Source organism: Ceratotherium simum, chromosome 15 (assembly GCF_057802395.1).
Source record: "Ceratotherium simum simum isolate JZ-2026a chromosome 15, ASM5780239v1, whole genome shotgun sequence".
In the NCBI taxonomy this organism is placed as follows: Eukaryota; Metazoa; Chordata; class Mammalia; order Perissodactyla; family Rhinocerotidae; genus Ceratotherium; species Ceratotherium simum.
Genome location: NC_141914.1, coordinates 37937606 through 37954286, shown reverse-complemented (window position 1 = coordinate 37954286; position 16681 = coordinate 37937606). Strand labels below are relative to the sequence as shown.

The window sequence follows — 16681 nt, the reverse complement described above, 5'->3', positions numbered from 1 at the left end:
AGATGTTTATCTGCCTAGGTTGACATAATTTTAGAAAAATTGGATCAAATAATGCTTGCTTTTAAAAATAAATATAGTATTTAATCTCATTTAGGAAGCTTATGTAAAACTGAAGAATTTCTGAATTTCAAATAAATATTTCTTCACCATACTATCTCATTATAATAAATCTCACTGAAGTTAAGAAAAACTCTGAATAATTATAATAGATTAGAATTATGTTTATAATCACATTTCAGTTTTATAATATCTATGATGCCAACCCAATAAGAAAAGTTTCACGAGCTCCTGCTTGCTCCAACCTCTCTCCTCCATTCCTCTTAATTTTAATGTTATTTCACCTCATTCAGGTTAATAACACATTCTTTTCTGTATCCATAATTCCCATAGTTGTTTAATCTTTATTTAAGCAGATTATGGACTTTAAGCCAATCCTTTTGCCATGATTTTTCCATTCCTAAGATTTTATTTTTGTTCATCTTTAGGTTAGCTGGCTATATTTGGACATGGTTATATTTTGATAGAAAAACACAAAAGGGTAGAATTGTTAAAACTATGTTTATACATATTTAATACCAAGTCTTTTTTATTTTTCAACCTTTCCATCTCCTCTCTATTATCTATTTGATACTCTTTCTTCTTGTCTTGGAAAATTTAAGAAAAAATGACAGTTATATTTTATAAATAGAGCTGTTTAGCTTCACATAAGCTGAAATATGTCCAGATTCACATATATTAATGGTAGGATTAGGTATAAAATCCATGCCTCCAGAACTCTAGGGATTATTCTGACTATATTTGAACTCTGTATCTCTTAATCAGAGATAGGAATAACACTGTCTTTGATGTGACAAAAGGAAAATTTATTCTATCTTTTTTTGTCAAAAAAAATGTGTCTGAGTTGGAAATTGTCTTAATAAAGACATTAGATGTTAGACTTCTTTCTATCCTTTGAAATTTTCACTTCTCTAAGATTATTACACCATTTACTGGCTGCAAATAAGAGAAGTCTATCTGTCTGTCCCTCTCTTAGACACACACACACACCTCCCACCTTCCACCTGCCACCTCCCACCTCCCACCTCCCACCTCCCACCACTCTCTACTTCCACCTGCCCCCCAACAACTGGTTTCTGCTTCATTTCTGAACAAGTTTCGTAACAACCAAAAAATATTTGAATGATAGTTTTTATGTGAATACTATTTTTGTGAAAATGCTAGACTGATTTTATATAATACCACACATTAAGTTTAGGAGATTTTTTTTTTTTTTTTAAAGATTTTATTTATTTATTTTTCCCCCAAAGCCCCAGTACATAGTTGTCTGTCATAGCTGCACATCTTTCTAGTTGCTGTATGTGGGACGCGGCCTCAGCATGGCTGGAGGAGTGGTGCCTCGGTGCACACCCGGGATCCGAACCCGGGCCGCCGGCAGCGGAGCGCACGCACTTAACCGCTAAGCCACGGGGCCGGCCCAGTTTAGGAGATTTTAATGGTTGTTTGCTTTGTTTCTCTTCGTTTTTGTTTTGTTTTGGAGAGAATGAGAACAAGAGCTATTGCCGCAGACCCTAAACTAACTAGAAAATTTGAAGTATCCAAAAGCTTGACAATGAACTGTGTATGATATCTCTTTTCAAAAGTTTCATCAGAAGATTTAATATTATGGAGTATTTCCTTCAAGTTAGACCACAGGAAGCTGGGTTGTCGGTCCTTTCCCCAGTAGAATCTCTACCTGTCCTGCCTTTGTGTATCTGTCTATTTATGCTGCTGCCCCAGGGTCCAGTGATTACATACAACAAATAATGTAGCCTTGTTAGGCATATAATTCCCTGAAAAGAAAGCCATTTATTATATAACAGAAAGTAATTCAGATTTAATCGTGTTGCTCTCAGGGTTTAGGATTGTTGTTATCGTGAATGGTTATTTTAGCCTATGGGTTTTTAGAGTTATCCAAGTTAAAATTTTAAGAACCAATATTAAAGAGCAAAAGAGAAAATATTTAAAAAGTGTTTACCATATATTTAGGGTTAATGTGGATGTTTAATTAAAGAAGAATAACTCTTCTATTTAAAGTATGAACACATCCTATGGCTGTTACCTCTGCAACCATGTTTCCCCTAGTCTGCCATTTATAAATCAAGAATAAAGTAAACTTTAAAAGTGTAATTCCAGATTAAATAAGAAAATTTTAAAATCAAATTTCTAAACATAATAAATATGAAAACCAAAAGGTAAAAATTAGGTATGCCATATATAGCTAAATTAAAAGACCATAAAGTACACAGAAATAAGTGATGTGGTTGTAAAAACAAGTTAAAATAGGCAACTAAAAGGTAAGCTAAGCGAAGCTTTCTAAGAATAAAATACAAGATTAAAAGTTCGTGAGTACTGGATAAATTAAAATTTCAATAAAATAAAGCGTTGTCAGTATAGAACATAGTTACAGCCAGTATCTTAAGATCTTGAAGAAGTACATAAAAAGTCAGCAGTATAAAATTCTGGCCTTAGAAAACCTCAAATGGGGACAGATAAGGGCTCCCTAGTAGAGCTCTTCAGTCAGAGGTCACCCAGTGGGAAAGTCGCTGGACCCTTGGCCTATCCCCTTGGCCTCAAGGGTCTCCCATGTCTCCATCGCCAGGCGAGTTCTACAGTGTCGGGTGGTGGGGACAGAACACGCCCTCTGCTGCAAACAACCACTCTTGTCCTGCCCTGTCAATGCTGACTTCTCCTCATGCCTCCTGGATGTTCACTGGGATAGGTTCCTCCCGAGATACTGGGAGGATCTTTTAAATCATTATCCAACAAGAAAATGTGTTTGAAATTTTAAAGTGTATTTTTCTGTTTATTGATGATAAAGACTTTTCCTAAGACTTAGGAAGAGCACAGAATTTGGAGTCAAACAGTTTGCTGACAGTATGATCTTTGGCAAATTATTAACTTCTCTAAACTTCAATTTCTTATCTCAAGTGAAGATAATGCTTACTGTATAAAGTTATTATGAGATTGAAATGAGAAATATATGTAAAGCATTTAATACAGTGCCCAACATAATAGGAATAAATGAATGATAGATCTGTTAATTTATCTCATGATGTAGTTGGAAATGTTCATTGAAATAATGTTAACTTCTACTTCTTGGTCTGTGATGACTAAGGAAATACAAAATAATGCTCGATATAGGAAAAGTTTGGGTAACCTTTATTTATTTATCTTGCTTGACATAGCTGAAGAGAATGGGGGGGATAATTGTTAGGGGGGGTTCTCTATTCTCTTCTGCAGTACATAGGGCTATTTAGACTTTGTTGGTGATGCATTTGTACCGGAGTATATAAGAACCCAGCAGGAAGCTCCTTTGAACCTACCCTCTCCTGAGACACAGAAGATTGCAGTTCCAGGGTCTAGATTTACTGAACTTCAGCTTCCTTATTTTCCAAAGGTGCACGGTAAAGCTATCTTTCTGCTATGGTCCCTGCTTTTTATTGTCTTTTCTCTTGCCAGTCAAGTATTCCATCTATTCTTTTTTAATTTTTACCAACAAATGTGTGTGAGAAGTACATTTCAACTTGTAAAACACTATGCTGATGTTAGTTATTCTTAAAAACAACAGAACACTTTGGTTTTTCTTTGGTTTCCTCTGTATTATAGGCACTCTGGTTTCCATTATTAGAGGCAATGATGGCCCCTCAGAAGCTGTCTAGTTCAGCTGCTCCTCATCTGCATTCTGAAGGTAAGTTCATCAAAGTCTGCATATACCATCACCCAGTTTTTATCTCTAAAAATTGATACTTCTTCCCAGTATCATATTCTCATTATTTTTCTTAATGAAATCATATTGTAGTGTTGATCTCATCCTTCAGGTTCAATTTTTTCTGTGGCACCAGTTATATGATTTGTCTTGAATAATAGTAGCTTTGCAACTTATCAGCAGTTAACTCTAAATATCAATCTGGCCTTGGTTAGCTAAGTTTCTAGGAAGTTTCTAAGTTTAATATAAATCTACTATTTTCCACTGACTTATAGGAAAAACCAAAAACTCTTATTTTAAACTAACCTTAATATTAACATTTTATTATAACAGCTCTGAAATCTTTGACCATGCAAGTTCTGAACAGCATGGCAGCATTTATCGCTCTTCCATCAATCTTGCAAAGAATCTTACAGGTAAGTTAAAAGGGGGAAAAATACAATTGATCGATTTCAACTAATATTTTAGTTATGTATAAATAACAGCAAATTGGGCTAATGTTTAAATGAGTCTCAAGAATCACGCAGCCAATTCTCGCATTAGCTAAATATCTAACCTATGACTCTCATCCTTGAATCTTTCCTGGCACTCCACTGGTATGGGCTTGCCTGGCACACACTGGTGACCCTTCAGGTAGAGTGTGCAGCCTACCCATGTTCGCTGTTACCTTGGGATTCAGATATACAAGCTTCCTATTGGTGTGCTAACTGGGAGAGAATTACCATTATTTCCAGCTGATTATACTTTTTAGATCAAAAAAAGATAACCTAAAAATTAAGTTAATGTGGGCATTTCTTAATCGTTGGTTATTACTTAGTTTTTCTAACTCATCCTACAACTTACCCTTGTTCAAGACTCATCCCCTACTCTAGATTCTAGCCAGCTGTGTGTCCAGAGCCTTTGTAGGAAACATCATTCCAGCCTGTTTTCTTCAGCAAAAATGCCTAAACCTTTCCAGCTTCATCAAAAGGAGAACACTAAAATTACACCAAGATATATATATATATTTTTTATTGATGTTTTAATAGTTTATAACATTGTAAAATTCTGGGTTGTACATTTTTGTCCATCACCATATATATATCAAGATATATTTTTAGAAAAATCTGTGAACGTTCTTGGGGAAACAGCAGGAATTATCCTTAGAACCATTTTGTCTTTCTTCACTTTATACAGTATAGAGACACACCAAAAAAAAAATCAAACAGTAATATGATGCCATTGGTCTTTATAATTTTCAAATGGTTTTTATCCAGTCAAGAATATCCCTGTCAGCTCTCTTTTAAGACCCTCCAAGCTGTCCTTCCTGTCTGGTATTAAGCGTCTGGGCCTTTGCTGATAAAGACTGCCGCATCCAGTAGTCTCCCATCACGTAGTACATTATCATTTAGAGTGTATCTTCACACATATTATCTCATTGATCCTTATCATGTATTGAATAATTCTTTGATAAAGACTACTTCTCTTATTTCCATTTTAAAATACATTAGTCATAAGGTTTTTAATCATATATAAAGTAATATCTCCATAAGCCAGGAATACTTTAATTTACCAAGTAAATTAGAAAAAATGAAATCTTAAAGCCAAAAGTGCCTTCTCTCTCAGTGTATGCATTTTGCTTTATGTTGAGCTTTAACTACACATGATGATACATAAACTATAATAAATGAAAATCTATTTTTCCCTTGGGAAAAGCATATGATTTTTTAAAAATTTTGTATTTCAAGATTTATATCTTTAGGGGCCAGCCCGGTGGTGCAAGCAGTTAAGAGCACGTGCTCCGCTGCGGCGGCCCGGGGTTCACAGGTTCGGATTCCGGGCGCACACTGACGCACTGCTTGTCAGGCCATGCTGTGGCAGCGTCCCATATAAGGTAGAGGAAGATGGGCACGGATGTTAGCCCGTGGCCAATCTTCCTCAGCAAAAAAAGGAGGATTGGCATCAGATGTTAGCTCAGGGCTCGTCTTCCTCACACACACACACACACACAAAAAAGATTTATATCTTTAAAGGCTTTTGATATTTGAAAATTTCCACTTTATTTTGAGTTATGCTGGCATTCATTGTAATTGTATTCTTATTATTTTCTACCTTCAGTGGTTGTTAACTCCCACTGATCAGGAGGGTATACTGTTTCTTAAATTCCTTGTTTGCACATTTGTGATTACTGTAATAATAATTCTACCTTATATTTGTATGGAGATTTTTGTTATTTCAAGGTGCTTTCACAGATACTATCTCACTTGAAGCTCACAGTAGTTTCTTGAGATACGTAGGGCTACTGTAAAAGTTTCTGTTGATGAAGGAGGAAGGAAATTGAAGTATAGAAAAATTAAGTACCTGGCCTGAGGTTAGTGGCAGAACCTAGACCACCACCAAAGTCTCTTACCTCCTAATTTATGCTCTTTCCCATTTTATCATATAAGCCTTTTCATTTGTTTCAGTCCCTCGTATTTTGAGGAGTTAATTATTAATTAGTTTATTAATTATATGTTTCCTTGTTTGGTCATTAGCTATGTAGATGAAAGGCACAGTTCTTGCCCTAAAGGAGCTCTTATAAGAGAGGCAGGGGGCCGGCCCAGTGGCATACTGGTTAAGTGTGTGCACTCCGCTGTGGCAGCCCGGGGTTTGGACCCCGGGCGCGCACCGATGCACCACTTGTCAAGCCATGCTGTGGCAGTGTCCCATATAAAGTGGAGGAAGATGGGCATGGATGTTAGCCCAGGGCCGGTCTTCCTCAGCAAAAAGAGGAGGATTGGCCACAGATGTTAGCTCAGGGCTGATCTCCCTTAAAAAAAAAAAAAAAAAAGACAGAGGGGCAGAAAAGTTCTGATAATAACTATTTATAGGGCTCTAAGCAAGTAAAAGTGGCCACCTTTAGGATTATCTGCTTTGAACCCCATGTAGGATAATTGCCACTTCTACATCCGTACACTCTTAATCCACATGATTACAACAGGAGCAGCCATGTGAAAGGGTGGCCCTGCCTCCCGACTCCACCTGATTGACTCAGGGTGGGCAACTGGCCTAAGCGGGACCAGTCAGTGGCCTTTCCAGGAAATTTTAGAATTGTGCTTGAGAAACACGAGTAAGTCTCTCATCAGGTCTCTGGATTATATAAGGTACAAGGTTCAGGACCTGACAGCGACTTTTCCATCATATGTATTGAAATAACAAAAAGAAGTTAATGTAAAGAGAGGAGAAGGATGAAGCAGACACACAAAGAGGAGAATAGACAAGATGCATGGAAAAGAGAGAAGATGCAAGGAGAGGATTCAAGACTGGGAAGACGGACAACATGGAGAGAAAATCCTGATGGCATTTGAGTCCCTCATTGTAGCTCTTAAGGCTTACCTGCGTTCCTTTGCTTGGATCTTTGAAACACCCCAGTACCTTTACAATAATTATCTTCTTTGAATAAGTTAGAATGAGTTGGTGTCTGAATATATATAGTCAGAAGAGTACCAATAAAAGTATATATCTGAAACAGACTAGGGAATTTGGAACGATTTCCTAGAGGAGGAAATGTCTGAACTAAATCTTAAAGAGCCTAAAGGAATCAAGGAAAAATAGCAGATAGGCCTATTCTAAACAGAGTGAACTATATATACAAAGAATTTGAGGTAAAACGTGGTACATCTGGAGATTTGCAAGTGTTTAAGTGTGCTTGTCTCATAGGACAAGAATAAAGGTGAATCATGGACCTGAAATTTGAGAGACAGGCAGGGACTGTCCTGAATTGCTTTGTAAACTGTGGTAAGGACTTGGGATTTTATTTTAAAATTAGTAAATTCTCATCAAAGGATTTTAAGCAGAGGAATGATGGAATGAGGTTTCTCTTTAGAAAGATCACTCAGGGGCTGGCCCCGTGGCTTAGTGGTTGAGTGCGCGCGCACCGCTACTGGCGGCTCGGGTTCGGATCCGGGCGCGCACCGACGCACCGCTTCTCCGCCATGCTGAGGCCGCGTCCCACATACAGCAACTAGAAGGATGTGCACCTATGACATAGAACTATCTACTGGGGCTTTGGGAAAAAAAAAAAAAAAAAGGAGGAGGATTGGCAATAGATGTTAGCTCAGAGCTGGTCTTCCTCAGCAAAAAGAGGAGGATTAGCATGGATGTTAGCTCAGGGCTGATCTTCCTCACAAAAAAAAAATAATAATAAAAAATAAATAAAAATCTATTAAAAAAAAAAAAGATCACTCAGCCTGTATTATATAGGATAAGTTGGAAGGGATCAAGACTGAAGGCATAGAGGTACTTTAGAATGTAATAGGTACTCACGGTTTGTTGATTGGGTTACATAGAATGGGTAGAAGACGGATTTGGAAATTACTTAGTTGATAGAATCCACTTTACTTTTTAACTGTTTAGATGTAGGGGAACACAAGAAGAACCCAGGTAATCCCCTGATTTCAAGTTCATGTGGCTAACAGTGAGCAGTGGGGGAATATAAGATTGGAGTTGATAGGAAGAGGTAAGAAGTGGGGACGTAGACTTGGAAGTCATCAACATAGAAGTGTTAAGTTAAATTCTTGAAACTAAATGAACTTTAGGAGGAAATGAATTAATGAGAAAAGCAGGCAGCGAAAAATGGAGTTCTAGGAAACATCTAAGAATCAGGTCTATTTACCTATTTTTATTTCCCATTAGAATATAAGAATCTTGAGAGGTAAGACTATCTCTAGTACTCTATCACCATCACCTAGCCCAGAGGCATGTGGCATATACAGTCATGTGTCACTTAATGTTGGGGATATATTCTGAGAAGTGTGTTTTTAGGTGATTTCATTATTGTGCAAACATCATAGAGCGTCTTACACAAACCTAGATGGTATAGCCTACTACGCACCTAGGCTGTGTGTTACCAGTCTTATGAGACCAGCGTCATATATGCAGTTTGTTGTTGACTGAAATGTCATTATGTGGCTCGTGACTGTAATAGATACTCAATAAATATTTCCAGAGTGAATAAAAGTCAAGTATGGAGGAATTCCACTTCTGGCCGAGATGGAGTAACAGAGACTAGATTTACCCCCCTGCTTGAAACAACCAAAAAATGGCCAACATATATGCAATAATCGTTTTAAAAAAACTAGATATCATGCAATAAAGAACAGTCATTCCTGAGAGACAGGAAATAAACAATGTGAGTCCTTTGTTTGCCCCACCTTAATGTCTTGAGAGAGTTTCCAGGCAATAGCACAGGAAGAGGGATCACGAGCAGTTTCCAGCATACTCACTGATTTGAGGAGATGGAGCTAAGAGTTAAGAGAGACCAAGGTGGCCAGCGTTTGCGGGGCAAGTACCAGAAGATTGAACTCTGGAGATATGCAGAAGACTCCCTCAAATGTAACTAGTTAGGCCAGGGAAAGAACCACCTGAAAGGATTAGAGGGAATAATACACTCATACAGAGCCAAAAATAGTGTCTTTCCTGCCAGTAAGACTAGAAAACTTCATAATTCACAGAGTATTGGGTAGAGTACTCAGAAGTACTCAACAGTGGGAAACAATTAGTCCTAGACTAAACATAGCTCCACTCATGCCTTACAAACCTTAAAAGCAAGACCTGAAAAGATCAAACTGTTTAAGTGCATCTCAGAACAAAGCTTAAAAGTACTTTTAGGAATACAAGATATCTAGGTCTCAACAGGGTAAAATTTACAGGCTATGGCATTGAATAAAAACTTATAAGATATACAAAGAAGTTGGAAATGAAACCCGAATATGGCATGGATATTAGAATTAGCAGACATAGACACCAAAACAGAAGAAAAGATTAGTGAATTTGAAGACATAGCAATACAGACTATCCAAAGTGAAACACTTAAGAGAAAAGTGAATCAGAAGAAAATGAACCAGAGTATCAGTGAGCTATGGGACAGTTTCAAGCAGCCCAAAATTTGTGTACTTGGAATCCTGAAAACAGGAAGTCAGAGCAGAAAAAAATATTTGAAGAAATATTGGCTGAAAAATTTCCAAATTTATTGAGAACTGTTAACACATAGATCAATAACCCCGAGCTCAAAAAACATGAAGAAAACTACAAGGCACATAATTGTTCAAAATAAGTGATTAACAGAAAAGCTTAACAGCAGCCAGTGAAAAAGGACACAGAGGAACAAAAATAAGGAGAACAGCAGATTTCTGCTGAACACTCTTAACTCCTTTGACCTAGTTAATGTTTATATATCAATTACAACGGTGGAGTACACATTCTTCTCAAGTGTTCATGGAACATTTACCGAGATAGACCATATTCTGGGCTATAAAACAAGTCTTAATAAATCTGGTGTTTTGGATTTTAACCATTCTAATAGGTGTGTAGTGGTCTCATGGTTTTAATTTGCAGTTCCCTAATGAATAATGGCATTGAGCATCTTTTCATGTGCTCATTTGCCATCTGTATATCTTCATTGGTAAAGTGTCTGTTCAGATTTTTTGCCCACTTTTTAGTTGGATTTAGTTAGTTTTTTCTTTTATTGTTGAATTTTAAGAGTTCTTTGTATATTTTTTTATACAAGTCCTTTATCAGATAAGTGTTTTGCAAATATTTTTTCCCAGTCTGTGACTTATCTTTTCAGTCTCTCAACACTCTTTCACAAGGCAGAAGTTTTTTTAATTTTAATGAAGTCCAACTTCTCTATTTTTTCTTTCATGGATTATGCTTTTGATATTGTGTCTAAAAACTCACCATCGAACCCAAGGTCGCCTAGATTTTTTCCCATGTTATCTTCTAGAAGTTTTATAGTTTTGCATTTTACATTTAGGTCTGTGATCCATTTTGAGTTAACTTTTGTGAAAGATGTCAGTATCTAGAGTCATTTTTCTGCATGTGGATGTCCAGTTGTTCCAGCACCATTTGTTGAAAAGACTATCCCTTTCTCCATTGAATTGCCTTTGCTCAGTTGACTGTATTTATGGGAGCCTATTTCTAGGCACTCTGTTCTTTCCCATTGACCTATTTGTCAAGTCTTTTGCCGATACCACACTGTCTTGATTATTGTAGCTTTGTAGTCAGTCTTGAAGTCAGCTAGTATCGGTCCTCTGACTTTGTCTTTCTTCAATACTGTGTTGGCTATTTTGGGTCTTTTGCCTTTCCATATAAACTTTAGAATCATTTTGTCTATATCCACAAAGTAACTTGCTGGCATTTTGATTAAGATTGTCTTTGTCTGGTTTTGGTATTAGGGTAATGCTGGCCTCATAGAATGAGTTAGGAAGTGTTCCTTCTTTTTTCTGGAACAGATTGTTGAGTATTGGTATAATTTCTTCTTTAAATATTTGGTAGAATAAACCAGTGAAACCATCTGGGCCTGGGGCCTTCTGGTTTCGAAGGTTATTACTTATTGATTCAATTTTGTTAAAAGATACAACCTGTATCTCCTTGTGGGAGTTTTGGTAGATTGTGTCTTTCAAGGAATTGATTCATTTCCTTTAAATTATCAAGCGCTCCCACCAGAGGTTTGTATGTACCTAGGTGTTTCTTTGTTTTTAATCTTCCCCCCATCATCATTTTTCTCCTTAGCCTTAGTATTTAATCTACTTTAAGTCCTCTCCACTAGACTATTTCCTAGAATATTTCCTGTGTTCCAGCACAGTGCCTGGAACATAATGTATGCTAAATAAATATTAGTTGACTCAATCACCTGATATCCTTGAGTAGTTCTCAGCAGTTTATAAAGCACTTTTTTTTTTTCTTTATCTCCTTTGATCTCTGTGTATGTTAAGCTGGGGAAGCAGTGGTATCCTCATGTTTCTCATGAGGAGAGTACCACTCAGAAAGATAAATAACTTGCCTCATTTACTCACTTATTAAGTGAGCATAGCTGTAACATTAATCTAGGTCTTCTAACCCTATTAGGCCTTTTCTTCTATACCTAACACTAGCCAGGGTGTTTTCCATATCCACCTCACTTAATCAGGTCCCTTGGGGAGAAGATAGGGAGTGACAGTTATTTAGATGCACAGTTGCTCAGATATTTACAGTTTTTCCAGAAGAGATGTTCACATGATAAGAGGTTCTCAAAGATCTTCTTGACCTCTCAATGTTTATTCAAACTGATATCTGGTACCTACAGGTTTCTTTTGTGAACGTTAGATGATGAGTTAGTGTTTTTTTTTTGGATTCATGAATACTTTATTTTATTGCTTAAATATTTTTTAATTATTTTATTGAGGTCATATTGACTTATAACATGTAAATTTCAGGTGTACATTATTATGTTTCAGTTTCTTTATAGACTGCATCATGTTCCCCACCAATAGTCTGGTTTTTATCCATCACCATACATATGTGCCCCTTTATCCCTTTCACTCTCCTCCAACCCTCTTTCCCTCTGGTAACCACCAGTCTGTTCTCCTTATCTATGTGTTTGTTGGATTATCTTCCACATATGAGTAAAATCAGTTAGTGAGTGTTTTTAAGGGACCATATTTATGTTATATAAATTCTGTCTTCACTGCTTGCTTTTATTGATCTTCACTCTATGGCAAGAGTAATTCTTGACTTCTGAGAAGCTGTTTATGACTGTCTTACTGAGGGAATTAAAACAAACAAATCACTTATATGTTAACCTGCTGAGGGCGTTATTCATATTTTAAAGTAATCCTTGGTTAGTAAATATTTTAATGTTAAAACAAATCATGTATATGATACAATAGGTATTAGAAAACAATAGGGAAAAAAAGTGATCATCACATCTTTTTCTAATGGGCTTTTTAAAAATCAAGTTTATGTGCAGTACTCAAGTGTGCTCTTTTATCGTTTACAAACGAAGTGAAAGAGAAACCTCAGCGGTTACTCATTGCTGAAGAATCTAGCTGACATCTTTGGAAAATCATTTGAAAAGCTAGTGGATTGTATACATGCTGTGCTAGAAGCCTTTAGCTCCCTTTTGCATTCTATAATTTATATGTTGTCCCGGCATGAGGTAATTTTCATGATTTTGCCTTTAAATTATGCATATTAAAATGAAATGTACTGAAATAAATATAAACATGACCTATAAAGATTTCTTTTTTTCCCCTCTTTATTCTCCAAATCACTCTTGTCATAAACAAATGACAGAGCTTTTCTATGCTAGAGCTATATTAGTGTATTGGATGCACATATTATAATAGATATTTTAATAGATTTTTTCTAATAAGGTATTACACTGTCCATTAGATACTTTGAGAAATAAGCATATTAATTAAGAGCTTGACCAAAAGCATAATCGAGTGTAAGTTCAGAAGCATTAACATGGGTCTATTTTTAGGCAAAGAAAACTGAAAGAAAAAATTGTCTGGGGGCTGGCCCGGTGGCGCAAGCGGTTAAGTGCGCATGCTCCGCTGTGGCGGCCTGGGGTTCACAGGTTCAGATCCCGGCCGTACACCAACGCACCACTTGGTAAGCTGTGCTGTGGCAGCGTCCCTTATAAAGTAGAGGAAGATGGGCACGGATGTTAGCTCAGGGTCACTCTTCCTCAAGAAAAAAAAAGGGGGGAGGGCGACAGTTGGCATCAGATGTTAGCTCAGGGCTAGTCCTCCTCACAAAAAAATTTAAAAAATAAATAAAAAATATGTAAAAAAAAGAAAATTGTCTGGTGGATGTGTAGCCTGAGTTGTTTTTCTAGTAAAGAGTTAGTCTGAGATATCCATAGTCTTGCCTTTTGTAAATGGTCTGCACATGTTTGACAGGTATCATTAGCTTAGCGACGCAATCTCTAGCTGTGAAACAGAAAATTTCCCCACTAAATTCAAGTGACCTGTTCAAGCCCAAACTTGTAAACTTGTTAATTAGTACACAAATTCGTAGTTGTTCTCTGCCTTCCGTTTCTTCAGCATAACCTCAGCATCAGGGACCAGGAACCTATGGCAGACAGTCTTGTGCTGCTCTAGACTAACTGAAAGTACTGAAAACCGATCTTAGAAACTGCATCTACCCAGTTCTCAAGAGCTGTCCTCGGAGGCTAGAAGAGAAGAAGAAGCAAGTCCTAAGACTGTGTTGTACAAGAGCAGGAAGGCAAAGTTTCTTCTCACACTTCTGAACCTCTCTCCTAAATTTTTCCCACTTTACAGTCGTTTTTTCTTTCTTAATGTCTGAACTCTCAGTTACTCTTACTACACCAAGCTTTTAATAACCCCTACTCCCTAAGAAGTAACCAGAAATGTTACCCATATTTTCCAGCAAAGATTAGTTTGTCATTTAGTTATCCATATTAGTTACCTCTATTATCTAGCAAACATTAGTTTATTATTTATTTTATTAGTTTATGTATCCATACTTGGGAGACCAGTGTAGCATGTTAAGAACATGGCTTCTGAAGTAACTAGATTCAAATCCCGGCTTATCTGCTTAATAGTTTTGTGATCTTAGACAATGTGACTTAACCTCTCTAAGCCTGAATTTCTTCATTGATAAACATTCTGGAAGGAGTTTAGTAATAGGTATACATAAAATGCTTAGCACTGTACTTGGCATATGTTATCCAGTTAATAAATTGCAGCTACTTTTATCATCCTATATAGTTGGATTCTTCTGTTTAGCATGGAAGAGTTATTTATGTCATACATAACCTCATATTAGAGTAAAGTAGTAGATTTGACATACTCATTTATTAGCAATTTTTTATTATAATTCTCAGCCTAGCCAAAGGTGCAGTAAAATGAGCTCACAAATGTGCTGATGGAGATAAAAATTGCATAATACAACTTTTTGGTGGAGCAATTATGCAGTATATATCAATACCCATAAAAATGCTTTTTGAGTCTGTAATTCCTTTTTCTAAAAGTCGCCTCTAAAGACAGAGATTCCGAACAAAATTTGCAGCCACTTGCATTTGATAATGGTGGGATTTGGGGTTAAAGGGTGGGGAGAGAAACTTAAACGTCCAACAACGGAGAAAGGTTGACTAACACATGATGTTTCCACATGACCTGTACTCTGTTGCTATTACAAAGTGTTTGGTGATATGGGAAACTGCTCACAGTATACTATTAAGTAAAAAAAGATATAAAAGTAATATGAGAAATACTCCAATTTTGTACACTAAGAAATACATCCCTCTCTCTAGCCCTTTCTCTCCTTCCCCAGAAACACGACTGGAAGAATATATAACAAAATACCAGAAGTGTTTATCTCTGGGTGGTTGGATTTCAGAATTTTTTTGTTTTGTTTTATTTTTGTACACTTCAGTGTTTTCCAAACTGTATATAATAAACAAGTTCTTGGCATACCTCGTATGAAAAGCAGTAGAGGGAAGATTGGGTGTCTAGATATCTGTTGGTTATCAGTAGTGACTTTATTGAAAAAAGCTTTGAAAAACTGAAAGCTGCTCCTTGGATCTAGAAACTGATCTTCTAAACTGAAGTCTTGTCTCCTAAACTGAAGTGGTTCAGTTGATTTGGGCCAGAAGGTGGCCAAATGTGGGTCACAGGAGGAGTTGTTGTTGGACAGATTCTGGTTATTCATGAGAACATTGGTTTAAATGTAGCAGATAAATAAGCGCTCAAGGAGGGAGAGGTGGTGTTTAATATGAAGGAGAGGAAGCTTCTTGAAGGAAAAAAAGAGTGAAATTTAATTAGACTTGCAAAGAAGATCTTTAAGCAAAGGGCTTGGATCATTTAAGTTTTGTTTATTTTTCTAAAATATTTGTGATGGCCAGAGGAAGACTGATATGCATTTTCAGTTGGAAGGCTTGTGGAAGAATAAATATTTTGTGACTGTAGAAAAATACTTAAGAATATTTGGCTTTTTCAGGTAAATTATATTTTAAAGTAATTTTAAAATACCAAGAACAGAACTATAATTTTTTGCAACTTTTTTCTAATTAGGATCCAGTTTATGGAAAAGGAAAACTTGGAGAAATCCAGGGACTTATTCTGGGAATGTTGGATACCTTTAACTATGAACAAGTAAGCTACTTTCCATTTCTAAGCCTATCCTAAGGTAGAAAGAGGCTATTTCTTTTTTTTTTTTTTTTTTTTTTTTTTGCACCCTATACTTTTTCTTTAAAAATATTTAGTGGAAGTTTGGTAGATTGAAGTAGTGTTTAAGATTTTTAAATTTCTCATGATCTTACTTAATATGTATTTTATATACACACACACATATATTATAGAATGTGGAAATGCATAAAATTTGGATTCATTTTATTGTTTTGATTCATTGGCAGTGAGAAAAATATTTTTTTTTCCAGATGAAAAGTATGAGAAACTTTCTAGAAAAATAATTGAATGCAAAGATGTAACCTATGAAAAGGAAGGGTCAGCATGAGTATAGAAAATTACAAAATAAAATTAAATGAGTGTTCTTTTATACATTCTGAAGCAGATAATTGCCACTAACCAAAAATGGTCATTAGTCTTTCCTTAACTCAAAACTGCCTATAGCTGTAATTCTCAGTAGGAGCCAGCTTAGTGTACAGGTTTTTTTCTTAGTGTAATTCAAAATGACTCATGAAGCCAGTACAAGTTCCATTTAGGCGTATTAGATACAAGGTTTGCTTTTTTAATAATCAGAGGGAAGAAAAAGGAAAATTTGGGTGACAGAGCTTTTCTTAGGGTGTTATAAGAACTGCAGTTTTGCTAAGCATAGCCCAGTGAAGCTGATGCCCCTGCGGGCACAGACTCCGTGTTGGCAGAAGGAAGGCTGAGTGCAAGGCAGAAAATTTTTGCAAACTTTGTAACTTTGGAAGAGGAGGAAAAGTTAGGGTTGATTGGAAAGAATTAGGATGGTTAGACCATTAGAACTAAAAGTTCTGCATTACAGATAAAGGACTAGGCTATGTAGCAAGGAGGATGGGTGGTATGTCTTCCCCCTTGGGACTGACAGAAAGGAACCCAACTGCACATCTAAATGATGTATATGAATGTTGAGAATTAGATGTGGTATGAAAACAGTACTTTATAAGCACATAGAGCCTTAAAATGACTTAATGTGATAGCTGTG

The 16681-nt window shown here is 36.4% G+C and overlaps 1 protein-coding gene across 2 annotated transcripts in view; it reads left to right on the top strand.

Annotated features, from left to right (window-relative positions):
- The window catches only part of VPS8 (VPS8 subunit of CORVET complex), a 244235-nt gene that overhangs the window by 175755 nt on the left and 51799 nt on the right, over positions 1–16681 (top strand). For both annotated transcript variants that reach the window (XM_014783113.2, XM_087439905.1), the window contains exons 40-42: positions 3646–3727; positions 4079–4161; positions 15565–15645. In XM_014783113.2, the coding sequence (XP_014638599.1) occupies positions 3646–3727; positions 4079–4161; positions 15565–15645 (246 nt within the window). The remainder of the gene's footprint in view (positions 1–3645; positions 3728–4078; positions 4162–15564; positions 15646–16681) is intronic.